At 54.8% G+C, this 19,783-nt stretch overlaps 1 protein-coding gene across 2 annotated transcripts in view; it reads right to left on the bottom strand.

The window, feature by feature from the left end:
* REXO1 (RNA exonuclease 1 homolog) overlaps positions 1-18,104 on the bottom strand; it is a 44,770-nt gene extending 26,666 nt beyond the window's left edge. Inside the window, exons 1-2 of one of the 2 annotated variants that reach the window (XM_027711563.2) lie at positions 17,827-18,104; positions 1,747-3,521 (exon numbers count right to left, since the gene is read on the bottom strand). In XM_027711563.2, the coding sequence (XP_027567364.2) occupies positions 1,747-3,521; positions 17,827-18,007 (1,956 nt within the window). In that variant the 5' untranslated portion in view covers positions 18,008-18,104. Of the gene's footprint in view, positions 1-1,746; positions 3,522-11,242; positions 11,311-17,826 lie in introns of those variants that run through there. The other variant, XM_027711564.2, reaches the window with a different exon arrangement.
* Positions 18,105-19,783: the final 1,679 nt, after the last annotated feature.

Genomic DNA, 19,783 nt, shown 5'->3' with positions numbered 1-19,783 from the left:
AGGGATAGATGGGATATTGGGAAGGAATTGTTGGCTGTGAGGGTGGGGAGGCCCTGGCACAGGTTGTCCAGAGCAGCTGTGGCTGCCCCATCCCTGGAAGTGTCCAAGGCCAGGTTGGACAGGGCTTGGAGCCACCTGGGCTAGTGGAAGGTGTCCCTGCCCATGGCAGGGGGTGGCACTGGATGGGCTTTAAGGTCCTTTCCAGCCCAAACCATCCATGACTCTCCCAGGTACCACAGCTGACCCAGCAGCCCCAGCACTCCTGTGCTGCAGCCACAGGGATAAAACCAGACACAAGCTGGGGGGGTTTCCTCAATGTTGCCAAGTTTGTCACCTTTTAGTTCCATAAAGCTCTTTCCAATCCAAGTCCCTGGACACCCAAACCATCACCCACAGAACCTGAGCGTGCTGGGTCTGACAGCAGCTCCCAACCCCTGTCAGTGCCCGGGAGCTGCGCCAGGATCGAGGCCTCGGCCCCCTGCCCTGTCAGACTGGATGTCAGAAGATGAGGGACAATTTTTATGTGCCCCGAATTTCCTGCTTCAGATGCTGGGGGGGGGAATCACTGCCAGAGGCTGCTTTGTAGCCATTTACACTTAGGATCATGGAACTAAGGCTGGAAAAGATCTCTAAGATCACCAAGTCCAGCCACCAGCCCAGCCCCACCACTGTGGTCACCACTGACCCATGGCCCCAAGGGCCACATCCACAGGTTGTCTGAACACTTGCAGGGATGGTCACTCCACCACTGCCCTGGGCAGCCTCTTTCAATGCTTGACAACCCTTTCTGTGAAGAAATTTTCCCCAGTATCCAGCCTGAGCCTCCCCTGGCACAGCTTGGGGCTGTTCCCTCTCCTCCTGTCCCTTGTTCCCTGGCAGCAGAGCCCGACCCCCCCCAGCTCCCCCCTCCTGTCAGGGAGTTGCAGAGCCAGAAGGTCCCCCCTGAGCCTCCTTTGCTCCAGGCTGAGCCCCCCCAGCTCCCTCAGCTGCTCCTGCTGCTCCAGCCCCTTCCCAGCTCCATTCCCTTCCCTGCACACGCTCCAGCCTCTCAGTGTCTCTCTCACTGTGAGGGCTCCCTTTGGTTTTGATATTCAAAAATGAGGGTCTTTCATCCTCCAGGGACCACCTCAATCAAAGCCTTTTTATGTAAATACTCTTTTTACCTCCTTACTCTGAATCCTCTTGTACCACTGGAAGAAACTTTACCCTCCACTTCTTGTTTGCACCACCCACAAGGTACCCAGAGACCCTCCTAAACTATGTGCAGTACGAATTAAAAATAGGAAATAGGAATCTGGGGAGTCCCCAAAGTGTCCAGTGACAAGTATATGGACTTACTTGCACCAATATACTGTCCAGGTGTTACCCCTGTGTTCCTCAAACTCTTCTGCAAGAAGAAGGCATTGCCCACACTGGCAAATTCAGCTTTGAAAGGCCCAAAACTTGCTCTCTGAAGCCCTTTCTCCAGCCACCCGGGCCACCACTGTCCTCAGGCCAGGTGGAGACAGAAGGAACTGATAACCCTGACAGCTAAAGGATGTTCCCCACAAAAGGGAACTGGATCCTTACATTTCCCAGCAGGTAAATTCAGGGGCAAACTCTTCCAAGCACTCAGCCATGACAAGGATGAGATTCTTCCAACCCATGGAGTCTCTTCAGCTACTTGAAATGAGCAGCACCACTAAACCAAACCAGAACCCTTCCACCTCTGGAGGAGGAGAACCCACCACCCCAGCCCAGCGTTACCTGCTTCCCCAGCCTTCCCTTGTCTTCAGTCTTCACATCCGTGGACTCGTTGAAAATCCTGAGACACTCCTCCATGGGGTCTGACTCGAAGTCCACGTCCTTCTCCAGGATGGAATAGTCGATGTCATCGGACGTGGAGGAAGATGACGAGGACCTGGACAGCCTGGAGCGCTTCACTCTCCGGGCCCTCTCCCTGCTGCTCTCCGAGGCCGAGCCGGAGTCCCCCCCGTCCGAGTCCGAGCTCGGGGCGCGCAGGGAGGACGCCAAAGGCCGGCCCTCGGCCTCGTCCTCCCCGCTCTCATCCCCAAACAGGTCCACGTGGCTCAGACTCCGCTGCTTCCGGCCCTTCTTCGCCTCCCCTTTGCCCGCAGGACTGACCTTTTCCTTCTTCCTCTCCGCTCCCACAGTCTTGGTCCCTTTCTCCTTGTTCTTCCGGCCCGAGGTTTCCTTCCCGTTTTTCACGTCCCCTGATTTGCTCTGGGAGTCCTTCCTGCTGCTCCCCCCTTTCTCTGTGCTCGAGCCCTTGCTCACACCCTCACTCTTGCTTTTTCCTGAGCTGCTGCTGCTGGACTTGGACTTTTCCTTCTTGAGCCCATCCGCTCTTTCTGACTTCTGCTTTTCAGGTTTCTTTAAGCTCCCATCTGTTTTCACTTTGACACTTTTATCTTTGCAGTTTTTCTCTTCATTCTTGGGTTTCACTTTTTCTTCTTTCTTGAGCGCTTTGCCTTTTTCTGTACTTTTACTCTTCTCCTTCTTCCCGGCCTCACCGAGGCCTGGTGTCTTACTAAGGTCTGATTTCTTCTTTTTTGTTTTGTCTTTTGAGTCTTTGTTTTTATTTTCAGTCTCCTGGCTGTTCTTAGCAGAGCACAGTTTCACCGCTTTTGTGTTCTTGTCTGGTAAGTTTTTGGCAAGGTTCTTCTGGGAGCTGGGAGGGTCCTCCCTGCCACGCTGGGCCGCTCCTTTGCTCTCCTGGCCTTTGCTATCCAGTTTGGTGCTCGGCTCTTTGCTGGAGAGCTCGTTTGACTCACTCTCAGAACCAGCTTTGGATGGTGAACTACCAGAAGCTGTTTTATATTCCACATCAGCCTCATCCTCGGAGGAGGAGAACCTGGCAAACACCTCGTAGTCATCGGGGTCTTCGCAGAGCTTCTTGGGTGAGGGAGAGTAGGATTCCTCGTAATCAGCCACCCTCTCCCTTTTGGACCCCTTGGGCTCCTTGGTCGTGGCTTTGCTCAAAAGCCTGGCTGAGTAATTGGAAAGGGGGTCGTATTCCAGGTCTGTGGAAGGCTTGGAGTCATCAATCACGTACTTGTTGTTAGTGACAGTGCTGCTGTATTTCTTACTCTGCACCACAGCCTTGGGAATATACTCCAGAGCGCTCCCTTTGGAGCGGGACGAGTCCAGAGTGTATTTACTCGACCGGCCAGCAGCACTGAGAGGGGTGGGGTTGTAGTCTGAGTTATTGTTGAAGTTGTAGCTCCCTGGATTGTACTCCAAGGAGGCAAAGGAATCATTCTGAGTGCCAGCAGCCGACACGGGCGAGTTTGAGAGGAGTGAGGAGCCCTCCGAGGCCCCAAACTCCTTCGTGGTTTCCAGCAGCTCCTCGTATTTCTTCTGCTCTCTCTCCACCTCATTTTTCACAGCCTCGATGGCCTTGTTGACCAGCTCCAGCTCCAGAATTCCGGGTGTCACGTCTGTGAGGTCAGCCAGGCTGCCATCCTCCGTCTCCAGCGAGGCCCTGGGAAGCTCTGGGTTGTAGGGATCATATCCTCGCTCTGTAAAAAAGGGAATTAAACATCATTTACTGCCAGCAATTCAAGTAAAATTTTCCTTAGCGTAAAATCCAAAAGAGGTCTTTGTAAGGTCTGCTCTTATCAAAACCCAACCTTGCATGACAACCAAAAGCACCACAGAATAAATAAACATTGGATACCAAAAGCCACCAGTGATGTGCTTGGGCCTAGACTAGACTAGACAGTACAAACTACCCCCAGGATTAAAGATCCATTAACAAAGTGCTTTTACTACTCATGGAAATCTGTATAAATTAAATATTCTTCAGGGCACCAAAGAATAATCACAGCATTAGGCCCAAGAGGAGCTGAGTGTGCACAGAATTATCTGCTTAATTCGACGGAGCAACCAAGGTGGAAAGAGGATTCCAGCAAGAAACTCTGGATCAGGTTCTCACTTCTCAGTGCCAATGCCCAGAGCCCACCAAAAGCCTCCAAGATTCCTCAAATCTCGAAGTTCTCACAGCAGCTGCAGGGAAACCAGCCTTATTTGGACTGGATTTGGAGCACTGCTGGTAAGGAAGAACCTCAACAGGCACAATTCAACCCACGGAACAACCTCCAAACAGGAACACTGAACAGCCAGAACCTGCCCCTTTTCTGGCACTCCCACACAAGTCCTGAGGATGTGCTTTGGCCACACTGCACAGCTCTACAGGAGAGGTTCTGGTGATGATCCACCCTGTGGAACCATGTGGGAATGCCAAAGGAACCTGCCCAAGGGACAACTTCCCGACTGGAAAGTCCATCCCAGCTCACCCTGTAACGTTCACCTTCCAAAGGACACAGGAGCAGTTGTCCCAACCAGAAATGCTCTGCCACCAGCCCAGACTCTCCTTTCCAACTCGTGGTGAAAAGGAGTGGGGCTGGATGAGCTTTAAGGTCCCTTCCAACCCAAACCATTCCATGATTTTTATAAAAACCACATTTAGCAAGCTGACAGAAGCTACAGGTACATTAAGAGCTGCTTCTGGACTCTGAACTGTTTTCAATCCTTCTTTTATCAGAGTGCCTCTGGATGCCAATATCCCAGAGGAGCCTTTTGTTCTTTCCTACAAGGATAGCAGTAAAACTGCCTTTCCAACATGGATATGCAGAAGAACCAAACAATAGGCAGAGAGATAAAAGACAGAACATAAAAATCCTCTCAGGTTTTTAAGAGGGATGACAGAATTTCTTGTAAGTCAGAAAGTGTTAAAGGAGCCGTTTCTCCCGTTCCCACAAGACTGAGGGTTTTGAGGGGGTTGTTTTGGGTTTTTTGGGGGTGGGTTTGGGTTTTTTTGAGAGAGGATCCACACATGCACAGCTTCCTTTGGCAACAAGAACCTGTCTAGCAGTTGGTAGAACCGGCCCCTGAGGAAGCAGAGTAAGAGAGGTTAAAACAAAGGCAGTGGTTTCAGAAAATACTTTTTACCTCCTTGGGTTTGCCAAGTTTCTTTCCAAACCAATTAGCTCCTGATTGAACAGGGACTCTGGGCAATCACAGTGTGATGTCACCGCCTTCCGAGGGACTGCCAGAGCCCTGCTCAGAGCCAGGAACGTGGGGAAGGAGGAACAAGGGGGTATTTCTACAACCAGTTCCCCTCCAGCTGCTGCAAAGAGCTTTAGTGATGACACAAAGAGCATTTCCAAACCCAGTTGTGCCCTTCCCCTTTCTGACACCCAGCACAGCTCACACATGGGAGGAGAGGGAGGGAGGAGGTGGCAAACCAGAGCAGTGGACACTGGACAGGCTGATTCCAGAGCCCTGTTAGAAACCAGGGAGAAATGAAGGTAACAAGGAAAAACCACGAGCAAACCCAGAGGCAAAGAGCAGCAGCATCAAGGTGAGTGTAGGTCCAGATGATCAGAATTATGAGGTATAAATACCAGCCTAAGGGCTGATAAGGAGCAGAGAGCCCTCCATACCCAACCCCTCATCTCTCACCACTCTGTGAAACATCAGCTCCATGGGGGCAGAGAAGACCAGCTGAGGAGTCAGCTATTACCCTCTGAATCAAGACTGAGACCTAAAATTGAGCACAGACATTTCAAGGGAACAGCTGAAGCCTGGCAGTTTGTGCACAGCCGAGTATGAGGTGCCCTGTAAGGAGAGAACACAGAGTCTGCATCTAAAGCCTTGCCAAAATGAGACAGAAACAAACCCAAACTACACAAAAGGCATCTTGTCCACGCAGAAAACCAAACTGTTTTAAATGTATCAGGATCAGGTAAAGCAGAAGACAACCCAAGCACAGACCTGGTGTCTGAGCCTCTGCTGCTCATCTGCAGGACAAAACTAATGGCCCGTTTTGTGTCGAGGAGATGAAAACACACATTACGAGCTCCGGACACGCAGCAGCTTTGAGATGGGCCAGGAAAGAGCTCTTGTGGAGGAGTGGAGGAGGCCTGATGGATCCCCCAGCACTGCTGATCAAAGGCTGCCTGGCCATGAAAGACTCTCTAAGAGGCTCCACGAAGCTCATCAGCACCGGCACCTCTGGCCAGGGTGCATTTGCAGATAATGCAGGAGGGGGAGTTATTTATATAAACACAGAAACAGAGAGAGCCATCAAGCCTCCAAAGTCAGAGAAATCAACCTGCTATCTTAAATCAGACCTGCCTAATTACACTCCCAGGAACCCAGGAGAGGGAAGGATCTCTCGGTGCCCAAGCCCAGACCCACCCACACACCCCCTTTGTACCACTGGGATCCCAGACTCAAAGGAGTCTGTTCACCTTTTGCTTTTATTCCTCTTCATTTCACTGATCTGGACACTCAGGATGTAAAGGGAGATTAAGTCCAGGATGAACTGCACCAGGTTTGCTGCTGTGATGGGTGAGATGTCTGCAGTTCCTGCTGGAGCCAAAGGAGGGAGAGGCACCATATACTGAAATAATGCTTTTTGGAGGGATGTTTTACATGAAAGTGTGCCAGGGAGGTTGGGATGGATCTCAGGGAAAGGTTCTTCCCCCAGAGGGTGCTGGGGCACTGCCCAGGCTCCCCAGGGCAGTGGGCACGGCCCCAAGGCTGCCAGAGCTCCAGGAGCGTTTGGACAATGCTCTGAGGGACAGGGTGGGATTGTTGGGGTGTCCTGGGCAGGGCAGGAGTTGGACTGGATGGACCTTGTGGGTCCCTCCCAGCTCAGGAGATTCTGTGGGATTCTGTAAAAGAGAGTCCACACTGTCCCTTGGGAATCACGAGATAATGAGGCCTGAGATGGCAGCTCCTGACAGGACTGTGAAAACTGCCATCAGGGCACTCCTTAAGGTACAAACTGTTTTAATAAATTAACGTACTTGAGACATACGAAATAACCCTCCTGAGACACACAGAGGTGAAGTTACCACCAACACTGCACAAAACAAGCCATTACTAATTTCCACAGGACCTCAGTGAAGGTTTTCTCTAACCCAGCACTACTTCAGAGCACATCAAACCGAGCTGTGCCCGAATCAGCCCTTCAGCACAGAGAATGTGGAGCACAAAACAAGATTCTGCCAAAAACACAGGGCTGGCTGCACTTTTTCCTGGTTACTGCTGTGTTGGTTGTGGGACACAAGGCCTCAGTTCTGAGGTGGAGCTGGTTATTACAGAGCTTCTCTAATCCAGCAGCTCCTCCCTGGTCCTTCTAGTTTGGGCAACAGGCACGGGCAGTAAACAAAGCTGACATTAGAGAAGAATGGGAGGACAAGGTCAGCAGTGTGATGGTAAAACTTACTCTACAGTGAATCATTCTGGAGAAAAAGATGTCTCTTTTTTTTTTTTCCTCCAGCACCCACCACAACACATACCTGAGATGCTTTAAATACAGAAAAGCCACTGACCCTGCTGGTCAGTGCAAACCTGCAGGGGCAGAATGTGGGACACAGAATCATGGAATGCTTTGGGTTGGAAGGGACCTTAAAGCTCATCTCATTCCACCCTCTGCTGTGGGCAGGGACACCTTCCACCAGCCCAGGTTGCTCCAAGTGTCCAACCTGGCCTTGGACACTCCCAGGGATGGAGCAGCCACAGCTGCTCTGGGCAACTGAGTGACAACCAACTACCTCCCTCCCAGACCTGACAGAGCTGCTGCTGCCAGGCAAAAAGGTGGCAAAAATTAGAAACTTGCACATTTACAGCAATTAGGAATTCAAAACAAAAGGCTTTGCTGGTCAAGTTGCAGAGGGACCAGCACAGGCCAAAAGACAGCAAACATTTCTTGACAATATTTTATGATGAGAAGGACATGGAGGGGCTGGAGCGTGTGCAGGAAGGGAACGGAGCTGGGAAGGGGCTGGAGCAGCAGGAGCAGCTGAGGGGGCTGGGGGGGCTCAGCCTGGAGAAAAGGAGGCTCAGGGGGGACCTTCTGGCTCTGCAACTCCCTGACAGGAGGGGGGAGCTGGGGGGGGTCGGGCTCTGCTGCCAGGGAACAAGGGACAGGAGGAGAGGGAACAGCCCCAAGTTGTGCCAGGGGAGGTGCAGGTTGGATATTGGGGAAAATGTTTTCACAGAAAGGGTTGTAAAGCACTGGCACAGCTGCCCAGGGCAGTGGTGGAGTGACCATCCCTGGGAGTGTTCAAAAAACACGTGGGGGTGGCCCTGGGGGACAGGGGTCAGTGGTGGCTGTGGTGGTGGTGCTGGTTCACTGTTGGACTTGGTGACCTCAAGGGTCTTTTCCAGCCTCAAAGATTCCGTGATTCTGTGATTTTCAAGACCTGCCACTGCCAAAGTCACCCATTTCCCTGGATCACCTGCAGCTGGCAACAAAAGCTGCATTCATAGGGAGGTGGGGAAGGTAAAAGCTGTTTGGAGACTCTTTAGAGAGGTGGGGAAAAAAAAAGGCATTTTTATTTCACGTCATCAGAAGAGCTTTGTTGGTTTAACAGCTCCCTGTGTTTACTGTGCCAGCACTCAGCAAATGGACAACCTCTGCAACTACACAAAAATTAGCACCACTGGAAAAGTATTTTATGCTTTTCATTTAATGCTTCACAGAAGAGACAGTGGTTCCTCCAGAACAAAATGTTTCAGAAAGGCTTTACCAGCAGGTTGAGTTCTGTTCCTCTTCAGAACTAAAGAGTGCAAAAGAACTGGCAGCTCTTGGCACAAAGCTCATTTGCCAGTACCCAAAGCAAATTTCCAACAATTAATTTAACAATAATATGCAACCACTTGGAAATAATTAATGCTGAGATTTAAAATAGTACATTTCAAGTAATTGTCCAGAGGAAATGGGTTAGGAGGGCAGGGAAGGGGAGCTAAGAGAAATGTTTCTTCAACTTTAAATATAACCTTTAGTCCTAAGAATTTGTTTTGCCCCTTCTTTCTCTTTTTAAGTAGTAAATTTAATTCTTAAAATTAAATGTTACAAGCAGAGATAGCCCTGTGCTGATCAAGAGACATCAGGAAGCAAGGTTTGAACCCCACTCCTCTGATTTGTTACTCCAAGGGAGGTGTTTTAATGCCACAGCATCAAAGTACATCATGAACCTCTACAGTCATTTCTTTAGTGGAAAAAGGGACTCAAATGTGAGAAAAGAAAGGCTGAAAAAAGCTGAACAGTCATCTCTCACAGGGTATTTTTAACCCCGCTCTCGGGCAGGGTTGGTTTCTCCAGGTGCTGTTGCTGCCAGCGGTGCCACCTGAGCCCGTGGGCTGAGCAGGGGGTTCCCAGAGGAACCAGCACGGGGAGGGGGGGTCCCACCAAGGGACAAGAGCAGCCAGACATCCCCCTGTACCATCCACAGGCTGTTTGCTCAGCTCAGCCATCCCAGCCTCCTGCCGGGGGGGAATCATGGAATGACGGAATGGTTTGGGTTGGAAAGGACCTCAAAGCCCATCCAGTGCCACCCCCTGCCATGGGCAGGGACACCTTCCACCAGCCCAGGTTGCTCCAAGCCCCCTCCAACCTGGCCTTGGACACTCCCAGGGATGGGGCAGCCACAGCTGCTCTGGGCAACCTGTGCCAGGGCCTCCCCACCCTCCCAGGGAACAATCCCTTCCCAATATCCCATCCAACCCTGCCCTCTGGCAGTGGGAAGCCATTCCCCCTTGTCCTGACACTCCAGGCTCTTGTCCCAAGTCCCCCTCCAGCTCTCCTGAGACACAGACCTGCCTGCCTGGGTTCATTCCAGCAGGGAACAGCTCCAGCTGGGCCGTGTCCTTCCCAAGCAACTCCATGGGAAACCCCTTCAGCAGGTGAATGTCAGGGCACATCCCACAGGGCAGCTCAGGCACCAACACACCAGGACACAGCACACACCTCCCCATTCTATTCGAGAAAACACAACTTTGGGCAATTTTGCCTCTGGCACTGCCAGACAAACATCTAAAAGGTCCTCAAGCCACTGAACGTGGCAGCTTCACCCTGTGCGTGGCCTCAGAGACATCCTGGAGGGCAGCTGGGACTGTCACTGCCTCCCACAGCCCCACCAGGGACATGCAAGGATGGAAAAGCCACCACAGGACAGTCTGGCCCACCCCAAACCATCATCTGCATCCCTCCATCAGCAGCACTGACGGTCCCACCCGCTCCGGTGGGAAACAGCACCCGGCAAAGAACGTGGAGGCCTGTGACAAATGGAATGTTGTCCTCAGAGGGAATCACTCCACTGGCACATTTCTCCCATAGCTTAGCAAAGAACTGGGAACCAGAACTGCTGCACCTGCCAGAGAGCAGAGGCTGGCACCCCAAATCCACCCCGACCCCATGGCTGGTCACACACAGGCACCTCACTGTTTGAAAATCCATGAGACATTCATCTGGATATTCAATGTTTGGATTCTTTGGAGATCTTTCCACTGCCCCTCTCATCCCAGCTTTAAAGTTATTCCTCAAAATACAAAAAAAGTTGATATTGTTGGGAAAAAAAAAAAAAAGAAATTGAGAGACTTGCTTTTTCTGTTTCTGAGAAAAAGACATGGAAACACTTCCACATTCCCTGTGTAACTGCTGGATAAAACTAAGGATCTGCTCCAAAATCTGATTAGCAGAGCATTAGCAGAGCAAATCTTCTTTAAAAAGAAGGAGGAAAAAAAAGAAATATTTAAGTATTTCACTGGTGTCTTCTCTCTATTCAACTCCACCTTGAAAACTGACTTTGACCAGCACAGTCAAAAGCAGCTACACCCACCAGTGCTTTAATTTTCCAGCCTTTCTCTGGTGTGCTCAAGATAAGTTATCTGCTTAACACCTGTCTTGTTTCTTTAGCTATTTCAGGGGGAAAAAAAAACCCTAAAGAACAACTATTTCAATACAGTCACAACTGGACACCTTGAAATACAAAGTCAAAAGTTAAAGAAAAGCACCTTTCAAGCTGTATTACATTTAAAAAAAAAAACAACTTCAGCTGTGCTTTATGAAGGGTTAAAAGGAAAACTTAAGCTGGTTTTGAAACCTGTCTGGCTTTGCACAACTCAAAAGCCGGAATTAAAACTTTGCAGCTCCTTTGGGACCGGGACACCTGCAGCTGCACAGCGATGCCAACACCCTCAGCACAACCCCCTCTGCAATGAAAACCCGAGATCCGCAGGGAAATGAGAACCCTCGTGCAACCAAATCCCCCCAAGGCGAGCTGAGCTGTCGGCACAGTCCATCTCTTCCAGAGGCAGCAGCCCGAGGACCCCGGGCCGTCCAATGAATGGCACCACGTGAAAGCCGCCCGGGAGAAGCAGCTTCTCTCCGGCCGCGCCCCCCGAAACACGAGTTCCCTGCGCCAAAAACGCCGAGAAGAGTTACCTGAGCTCCCCGTGGTCAACAAACACTGCAGGTATTTGTTCATGCCGGCCCTGCCCGGTGCTGCTGAGACACCCCGGCCAGGGCTGGAGGCTCCCGAGTGCTGACACTGCACCTCGTGGGGGAGAGATCGGGGCAGGACCCGCCGGCCGAGTCCCGCCTTCGCCCTCCCTCCCTGCCGGCCCGCTCGGGCTCCGAGCGGCTGCGGGGGCTTTCTGACCGGGTTCCTGTTCCCCAGAGCTGCTCCCATCACCCGGGGAGTCCCTGACCTGCTCTCCCCGCTCCCCGGCTGCACACGTGGCTTTGGGCTCGGGGTGGGCCCCACGAGTGGTTCCCCGACATCCATCCCCCATCCCAACACCCCCGGCACCCCCGGCACCCCGGGCAGTGCCAGCAGGGCAGGGGGCTGCAGGGCAGGGGGCTGCAGGGCAGGGACACGGCCTGGCCGTGCCTGTCAGCGCCTGCCCAAAGCCCGCCCTGGCGCCGCCAGCCTCGCCCAGCGCCGGAACGTGGGCTGGGAAACCCTGGATTAGGGAATCGTGCTTCCCATCAGCACAGCGTGGCAGGGCTTGGCTGGAGATTAAAAAAAACAACAGAGGAAGTGTTCAAAGGATTTTCCACAGTGGAGAGAGATCCTGTGGGAGTGCACGAAGGGCTCCTGTGGGAGCTCCCCAGCACGGGCACAGCTCCGGTGCCCCAGCACCGGGCAGGGGCTGCACCTCCAGCCTCCAAACCCTGCTGGTTTGAGGGACATTTGCTCCCACCTCCTGCTTTTCAACTGGAGCAAGGAAGTGCCACGTGGGGAGACTCTGACCTGGGGCTCAACCTCCCCACAGCCACAGAAAGAGCAAAAACCCAAGTGTCCTGTCAGCCCAGCCCAAAATCCTGGCACATCACCCAGCTGCCCCTGCCCACCCACAGGGATCTGCTGGGACACTTCAGTGACCACAAATCCCAAACTGCTGGGGAGCCACAGCGTGAAAAGACACGTCCTGACCTTACCACCAATTGTTTTTTCAGTCTTCATTTCAAAACTTCAGCTAAAAATAAAATGCACTGGTGACACTTTGGTAATTACTGTCCTAAACACAAAGGTGGGGGGAAAAAGCAGAATTAATGCCCCCATGCAGAGTTCATGGGGTGGAGGACCCAACACTAAACCCCCTCTTTCCTCTCTCAGGGGTGACACTGAAGGCAGTTCATGCGTTTCCATTTCTCCTCAGTGTCCCTGTAGCAAATACAGTAATAAAAGCTCTTTCCTGAGCTGATCTTGCACAACATCAACTACAGGGAGGAAAATGCATCTGGAAAGACCCTTTTTGTCATCCCTTCTACATGTAGAATGGAGCTGCACTGCACATGGCAGTCAGAGAAGGGCAATCCCAGACTGAGCTGAGGCTGCTCCCACCAAACCCAGCAGAGCCCTCAGGAAAGTGCTGTGTGAGGAACTCGACAATGGCCCTGATCCCACAGACACACAGGCCAGGTGGGATTACAGTTGGGGTTTAACATTTAAAGAGCCTCTTTAGTTTTAAAGAAGACCCACAGGGATCATCCAGTCCAACCCCTGGCCCTGCACAGACACCCCAACAATCCCACCCTGTCCCTCAGAGCGTTGTCCAAACGCTCCTGGAGCTCTGGCAGCCTTGGGGCCGTGCCCACTGCCCTGGGGAGCCTGGGCAGTGCCCCAGCACCCTCTGGGGGATCCTCCCACTCCCAGCCATCCCAGGGCACTGCTCTCTGGCAGCAGGGACAGCTGAAGTGCCTCCCCTGAACCACAGACAGGATCCACAGTTCCGCCTGGGGGGATAAACCCAAGGATTTCTCCACACTTCACCCCAGCCCAGCAGCTGCAGCAGCTCAGGCTGGAAAGCTCCCAGAGCTGCACAGCTCTGTCCCTGCACCACACAAACCCAGCCACACACCTTCCAACCACGGCAGCCAACCTGCAGAGCCTTGTCCGGCCAAACAGAAAATCCACACAGCAACAAAAACACTCCCCGAGCTTTGCACCGCGGCAGGAAACTGCTGGGCAGCTCGGGAAGCCCAGAGCAGAGCAAAGCACTGCGGGAGGGGCTGAAAGCCTGGCTCTTCCCAGCTCCCGGGAACACAAGGATCGGGACCCAGGGAAGGGCTGGAGCTGTGCCAGGGGGTTGGGATGGATCTCAGAGAAAGGTTCTTCCCCCACAGGGTGCTGGGGCACTGCCCAGGCTCCCCAGGGCAGTGGGCACGGCCCCAAGGCTGCCAGAGCTCCAGGAGCGTTTGGACAACGCTCTGAGGGACAGGGGGGGATTGTTGGGGTGTCTGTGCAGGGCCAGGAGTTGGACTGGATGATCCCTGTGGGTGCCTCCCAGCTCTGGACATTCCAGGATTCCAGGATCAGAGCAGGCAAAAGAACTCAGAGCTCTAGATCAGGACAAAAGTTTCTGCTCTGGGTTCAGACACATCCACCCCAAACACCTTCCTGACAGCCCTGAAACCCAGCAAACCAAAGAGCTGCTTTCCTTAAGATATTTATGAAGAGCTGTATTATGCCTCTTTTATGTCTTTCAGCACACTCAGGACCCAGACTTTAAAGAGAGACCTATTTTTCCCCTCTACAGCTCTTGAAAAGACGCTTTTAGGACTGAAGGCAGTTCTTCCCTCCTCCTTACACCGCTCGCTTTCAAAGCACTTCACACACATTCAATAATCTTTTCATCCTGCTCTGAAGCAGGTGGGTTTTAGTCGTCTCACAGATGGAAAAAGCACTTCAGCCAAGTCAGGATTAGAATTTGCAACCTCCAGGTTCCCAGTCCTGCACAGAAAATTCCCCACCAGCACAAGCTCCAGCCCCTTCCTCAGTGCTCAGCCAGCCTGGGATCTCCACGAGCCTCCAGGGAGCCACATTCTGTGACCACACAGGCAGTAAAACATGGGAAGAGACTTCCCATGCCAAGTATCCCACATTTCAGACCCCAGTTCACACGTGCCCTACAGACCAGACACATCTCAACAGCTCCCTCCTCACTCCACACCTTTGTCCTGACTGAGCTGCCCTCAGAAAGGAAGGAAAGGGAATGTCTGACACATCCAGAGGGCAGCAGACGGGGAAAACTCAGTCCTCCTGCTCCTGAATGGGCCTGGAGGCCTCTTCTCCCAGAGCCTGGGAGCACACAAGCACTGTATGAAAAATATGGATCACCTATTAGGAACACCTGAACTCTTCATGCCTTGGGAAGTCTGGAATGGTGAGGGTGGGACAAAAGAAAGGGGGAACGGTGCCACATCCCCCTAATTCCTCTTTTCACATCCTCTCTGCTCCATCTGGCCCGTGCCCACAGCCTCCTCCCTCCACAACCTGCCAAGGCCAGCTCCACTCTCACTTTTCAAAAGCTCCTTTCAACCCTCCAAAGCTGTACCAGGAGTTTTGGGGTTCCTGCCAGTCCTCCAGTGATCCTCACACATCAAAGCCAGCCCCAGCCTGGAATCAATATGCTTAGCAGGCTGCTCCCTTAGATGTTATCCTTTTTTTTCTAGCCACTATCCCAGAAAACACAGATCTGAGCTGCAGCTCTTGCTGTAGAGACCCACCTGCTTTGGCAAAAAAATGATGCTTTTAAAGCTTATTTATTGAGTGCTGTGATTAAATGGGTCAAACCTGCCCAAGTGCTACTTCAAAACCAGACAGGCAGTTCCCCTGGCAGGGAGCAAGTCCTGCTGGATGGGGAACCTGCTCCCAGAAGATGGTTGCCTGGTTCTGGCTGGACTACTACACCCTCTAGTGTAAATCCTACAGATCCTGCCAGGCACCAGGAGCTTCAGGCAGGCAGGGAAATGACAGGAGCACTTCAACCTGACTCCTGCTGGGGAAGCTGAGCCAAGCACTGCCTACAGAGCAACTGCCAAGGTGTGTCTTCTGCTCCTACAGAAATCAGGAACCTTCCATGACCCACTGGAGTCCACTCTAAAATCCAGGGATTGCAGCAGGTCCATTGCTCATCTCCCATTTCTCAACTGAAATCACGGAATCCTGGAATGGTTTGGGTTGGAAAGGACCTTAAAGAGCATCTCATCACACCCCCTGCCATGGGCAGGGACACCTCCCACTAGCCTAGGGTGCTCCAAGCCCTGTCCAACCTGGCCTTGGACACTTCCAGGGATCCAGGGGCAGCCACAGCTGCTCTGGGAAGCCTGGGACAGGCCCTCACCATCCTCAACAACTCCTTCCCAATATCCCATCTCACCCTGCCCTCTGGCACTGGGAAGCCATTCCCCCTTGTCCTGTCCCTCCATCCCTTGTCCCCAGTCCCTCTCCAGCTCTCCTGGAGCCCCTTTAGGCCCTGCAAGGGGCTCTCAGTTCTCCCTGGAGCCTTCTCTCCTCCAGGGGAACCCCCCCAGCTCTCCCAGCCTGGCTCCAGAGCAGAGGGGCTCCAGCCCCTGGAGCATCTCCGTGGCCTCCTCTGGACTCTCTCCAGCAGCTCCACGTCCTTGTGCTGTTGTTCCCCAGGGCTGGAGGCAGCTCTGCAGGGGGGAGTCAACACAGAACCAAGATTAAAAAATGGCTGGAGCCCAACCCTGAGCTGAGACAGAAGGGACAGATCCCTGTTCCAACAGCCTTGCCGTGCACGAGATGCCAAGGCTTTGGGAAGAGGCAGGAACAGGCTGAGTGGAGCGAGGCAGGGGCTGGGATCCTTGGGATCCTGCTCCTTTCACAAGTGGCAAAAACCAGGCCCACGCTACAGCTTTTGTCTGTCACAAGCCAGAGCTGCTCCAAGAGCTGCAGCAGAGTGGATGAGGTTGGATATCAGGAAAAATTTCTGATTGGAAAAGGTTGATAAGCACTGGCAGAGGCTGCCCAGGGCAGGGGTGGAGTCACCATCCCTTGGAGTGTTCAAAGGACGTGTGGATGTGGCACTTCAGGGTGTGGGTTAGTGGTGACCGGGGTGGAGGTGCTGCACTGACAGCTGGACTGGATCTTGGAGGTCTTTTCCAACCCTTATGATTCCAAGGAAACCACCCTCACTCCCCAACACTCAGGCTGCTTCTCCTGGCTCTGACATAACCAGGCCAGGCCTAGCAAGACATTGGGGTGATTTTTCTTGCCCTCCACACTCTGCTCTTACCCCAACACTTCCAGGAGCACACGCTTTCCAGGGGCACCAGGAGGTTTCATTGAAAACCCGTTTTCACTTCCCCATCTCCACACCCAAACCCAGCCCCAGCTGTTCCCAAGCACCCGGCACAGACTAAAATGAGCCATTCTGGTTCCAAAGCTGACACTCCACAGATATTTAAAGACACACAGGAATAGCACACTGCAAGATAATTATGATATCATCTAAAGGACCATCCTAAAGGGTTCCAGGGAGCTTTTGAAATTCAAAAGAACACTGAAATAGGCAAAACCCTTTGTCTTTCTGATGTGCTACCTGCCCGCAACAGCACTTTTATGCTTCTTTTATTTTAAACTAAACTAGTGGTGGTGCTGAGTTGATCTGGTAACCAGGAGACACAGAAAATTAATCCCTTTCCAAACTTGTGAGCAACCCAAAGAGTTGAGCAAGCACCCAAAAACCCACAAGTTGGGCTTCATTTTGGCAATTTCTGCTTCAGGTTTTAGAGAAAAAAGACAGAAATAACAAAGCTTTAACAAAAAGAAAGCCAGTAGGGATCTTCTGGGGAGAAGAAGGCAGGTTTTTCCCTCCAAATAAATCAGCAGAGCAGCAAATAATGCATGTAAGGAGAATGACAGGAGCTGCTGGGAGAAGGCAGAACAATAACTCACTATTGATCCTTGTGAGGCCCTTCCAACCCAGGACAGTCTGTGATTCCCTGATTCACTGGGGGGTCGTGCCAAGCTGCCTTTGGGGAGCCTGGCAGTGCCCCGTGCCTCCCCCAAACCCCTCAGAGCGGGGTCTGGCTCAGCACAGCCCCCCAGGACAGCCCAGCACGGGACCTCCTCCCTGCACCGGTCAGGACCCGGGCACCTCCAGCTCCTCCTGCAGGGATCTAACGGGAGCTGGAGCTGTCAGCACGTTTGGAATTCGGCCCTGACACCTCAGCGCCGAGCGCCCGGAGCGACAAAGAACGGGCTGAGGGCAGCGCGGAGCTCCTGCAGCTCCCGCAGCCGCGCCGGGGACACGCGGGCTCGTCCCAGGCCCCGGGACACCCTGGAAAACTGCTCCATACCGCCCTTTGTGCCACGGGAATAGCGGGAGAGACACCCACGGGGCTGGAAAGCTCCTCTAGCCCTTCCTTGGAGGGAACAGGAGGTGACAGCGCAGGGCTGAGCACACGTGGGGGGTCCCATCTGCCCCGCCGGGTGATGCCCCCAGAGCCCACCGGGCTGCGGGGAAACACCCGGTCCCGGGGGCACCGGGGGCGTTCAGGAGAGGGGGCGGCGGATCCAGGCCCTGGTGGGTGGCAGGAGAGAGGAGGAGAGCCGGCACGGGCCTGCCCTTGCAGGGGGAGAACAGCGGGGACCGGGCTGGGGCTGGGGGGGCCGGACCGGGCTGGGGGGCGAGGGGGAAACCGGGAAGGGGCGGCAGGACCCGGGAGAGCCACAGCTCGAGGAAGGGCAGGACGGGGCCGGGGGAAGGGGGTACCTGCGCCGTGTCCGAGCGGGATCCCCGCGCCGGGGTCTCCGGAGGGCCCGCGGGGCGCGGGGGGCACCGGGGGGTGCCGAAAGTGGCAGTAGGGCCTGCGGCACCCCCCGCCCGACCCCGGCCCGCCGGCGCTGAGGAACGGGCAGTCGATGCCGCGGAAGTAGCCGGTGGACCTGAGCATGCCGCCGGCGGGGCGCGGGGGCCGGGCGGGGCCGGGCGGGCGGAGGGGCCGCGGGCGGGCCCGGGACGCGCTCCCGCCTCACACGGCCGGGACCGGCCCCGCCGCCATCTTGGGAGCGCCGGAGCCGCGCCGAGGACCCCGCGACGCCACTGCCCGCACAGGGCTGCCCGCGCCGCGCCTGAGCCGCGACCCGCGGGACGGGACAGCGGGGCCGGCACCGGGCCCCGGAGCGTCCCGAGCGGGAAGGGACACACTGGGATCATCCAGTCCAACCCCTGCCCTGCACAGGCACCCCAACAATCCCACCCTGTCCCTCAGAGCGTTGTCCAAACGCTCCTGGAGCTCTGGCAGCCTTGGGGCCGTGCCCACTGCCCTGGGGAGCCTGGGCAGTGCCCCAGCACCCTGTGGGGGAAGAACCTTTCCCTGAGATCCATCCCAACCCCCTGGCACAGCTCCAGCCCTTCCCTGGGTCCCGATCCTTGTGTTCCCGGGAGCTGGGAAGAGCCAGGCTTTCAGCCCCTCCCGCAGTGCTTTGCTCTGCTCTGGGCTTCCCGAGCTGCCCAGCAGTTTCCTGCCGCGGTGCAAAGCTCGGGGAGTGTTTTTGTTGCTGTGTGGATTTTCTGTTTGGCCGGACGAGGCTCTGCAGGTTGGCTGCCGTGGTTGGAAGGTGTGTGGCTGGGTTTGTGTGGTGCAGGGACAGAGCTGTGCAGCTCTGGGAGCTTTCCAGCCTGAGCTGCTGCAGCTGCTGGGCTGGGGTGAAGTGTGGAGAAATCCTTGGGTTTATCCCCCCAGGCGGAACTGTGGATCCTGTCTGTGGTTCAGGGGAGGCACTTCAGCTGTCCCTGCTGCCAGAGAGCAGTGCCCTGGGATGGCTGGGAGTGGGAGGATCCCCCAGAGGGTGCTGGGGCACTGCCCAGGCTCCCCAGGGCAGTGGGCACGGCCCCAAGGCTGCCAGAGCTCCAGGAGGGTTTGGACAACGCTGTGAGGGACAGGGGGGGATTGTTGGGGTGTCTGTGCAGGGCCAGGGGTTGGACTGGATGATCCCTGTGGGTCCCTTCCAGCTCAGGAGATTCTGTGGTTCTCTAGTCCAAGCTCAGCCAGGTTTGGCACGTCCCTGGACCCGCTGCCCCGGGCTGAGGAGCCCAGGCCGACACAGGGGATGGCAGCACAGCCCTGTCCTGCTCCGAGCACCCACCGGAGCACCCCCAGGGCCCCCCGGCTGCAGGCAGAGGGACATCCTGGGTTCCTTGCTCTGTGGCCCTCCGGCTCAGCACTGCCCAGCAGGGACCACCCCAGACCGCTGGCCCAGCAGGGACCACCACCCAGCATGGACAAATGTCCCCAGCACGGACCACAGCCCGAGCTCTGCCGTGGGCCACCACCCTCAGCATGGACCAGCATGGACCAACACGAACCACAGCCCCAGCACGTCCCAGTATCCCCAGCATGGACCATCACTGCCCCCAGTGTGGACCACCATGGCCCACCACCCCACACCCGGCCCGCTGCCCCAGCACAGCCCTTCGGCCTCCAGGACAGCAGCAGGACACGGGACAGGTTTGGGCAGGTGGCCCTGAGCCCAAATAACGCCCCTGAGGCCACACCCAGACCGGGCTGCACACCCCCCATGGGGGCCCAGCCCCTCCTGCCCCGGGGTGTCACCACACCCTGACTGACCAGCGGGGACACTGAGGGGGTGACAGAGGTTTGTCTGAGCTGAGCAGGGACTCGGAGCTGATCCCAGAGGGAATCAACCATGTGAGGGGCATCTGCAAA

The sequence above is a fragment of the Pipra filicauda genome, unplaced genomic scaffold, assembly GCF_003945595.2.
Source record: "Pipra filicauda isolate LSUMZ 115617 unplaced genomic scaffold, ASM394559v2 scaffold423_size595307_pilon, whole genome shotgun sequence".
Taxonomy (NCBI): Eukaryota; Metazoa; Chordata; class Aves; order Passeriformes; family Pipridae; genus Pipra; species Pipra filicauda.
Note: the sequence above shows the minus strand (reverse complement) of the source record. Positions and strands in the feature narration are given on the sequence as shown.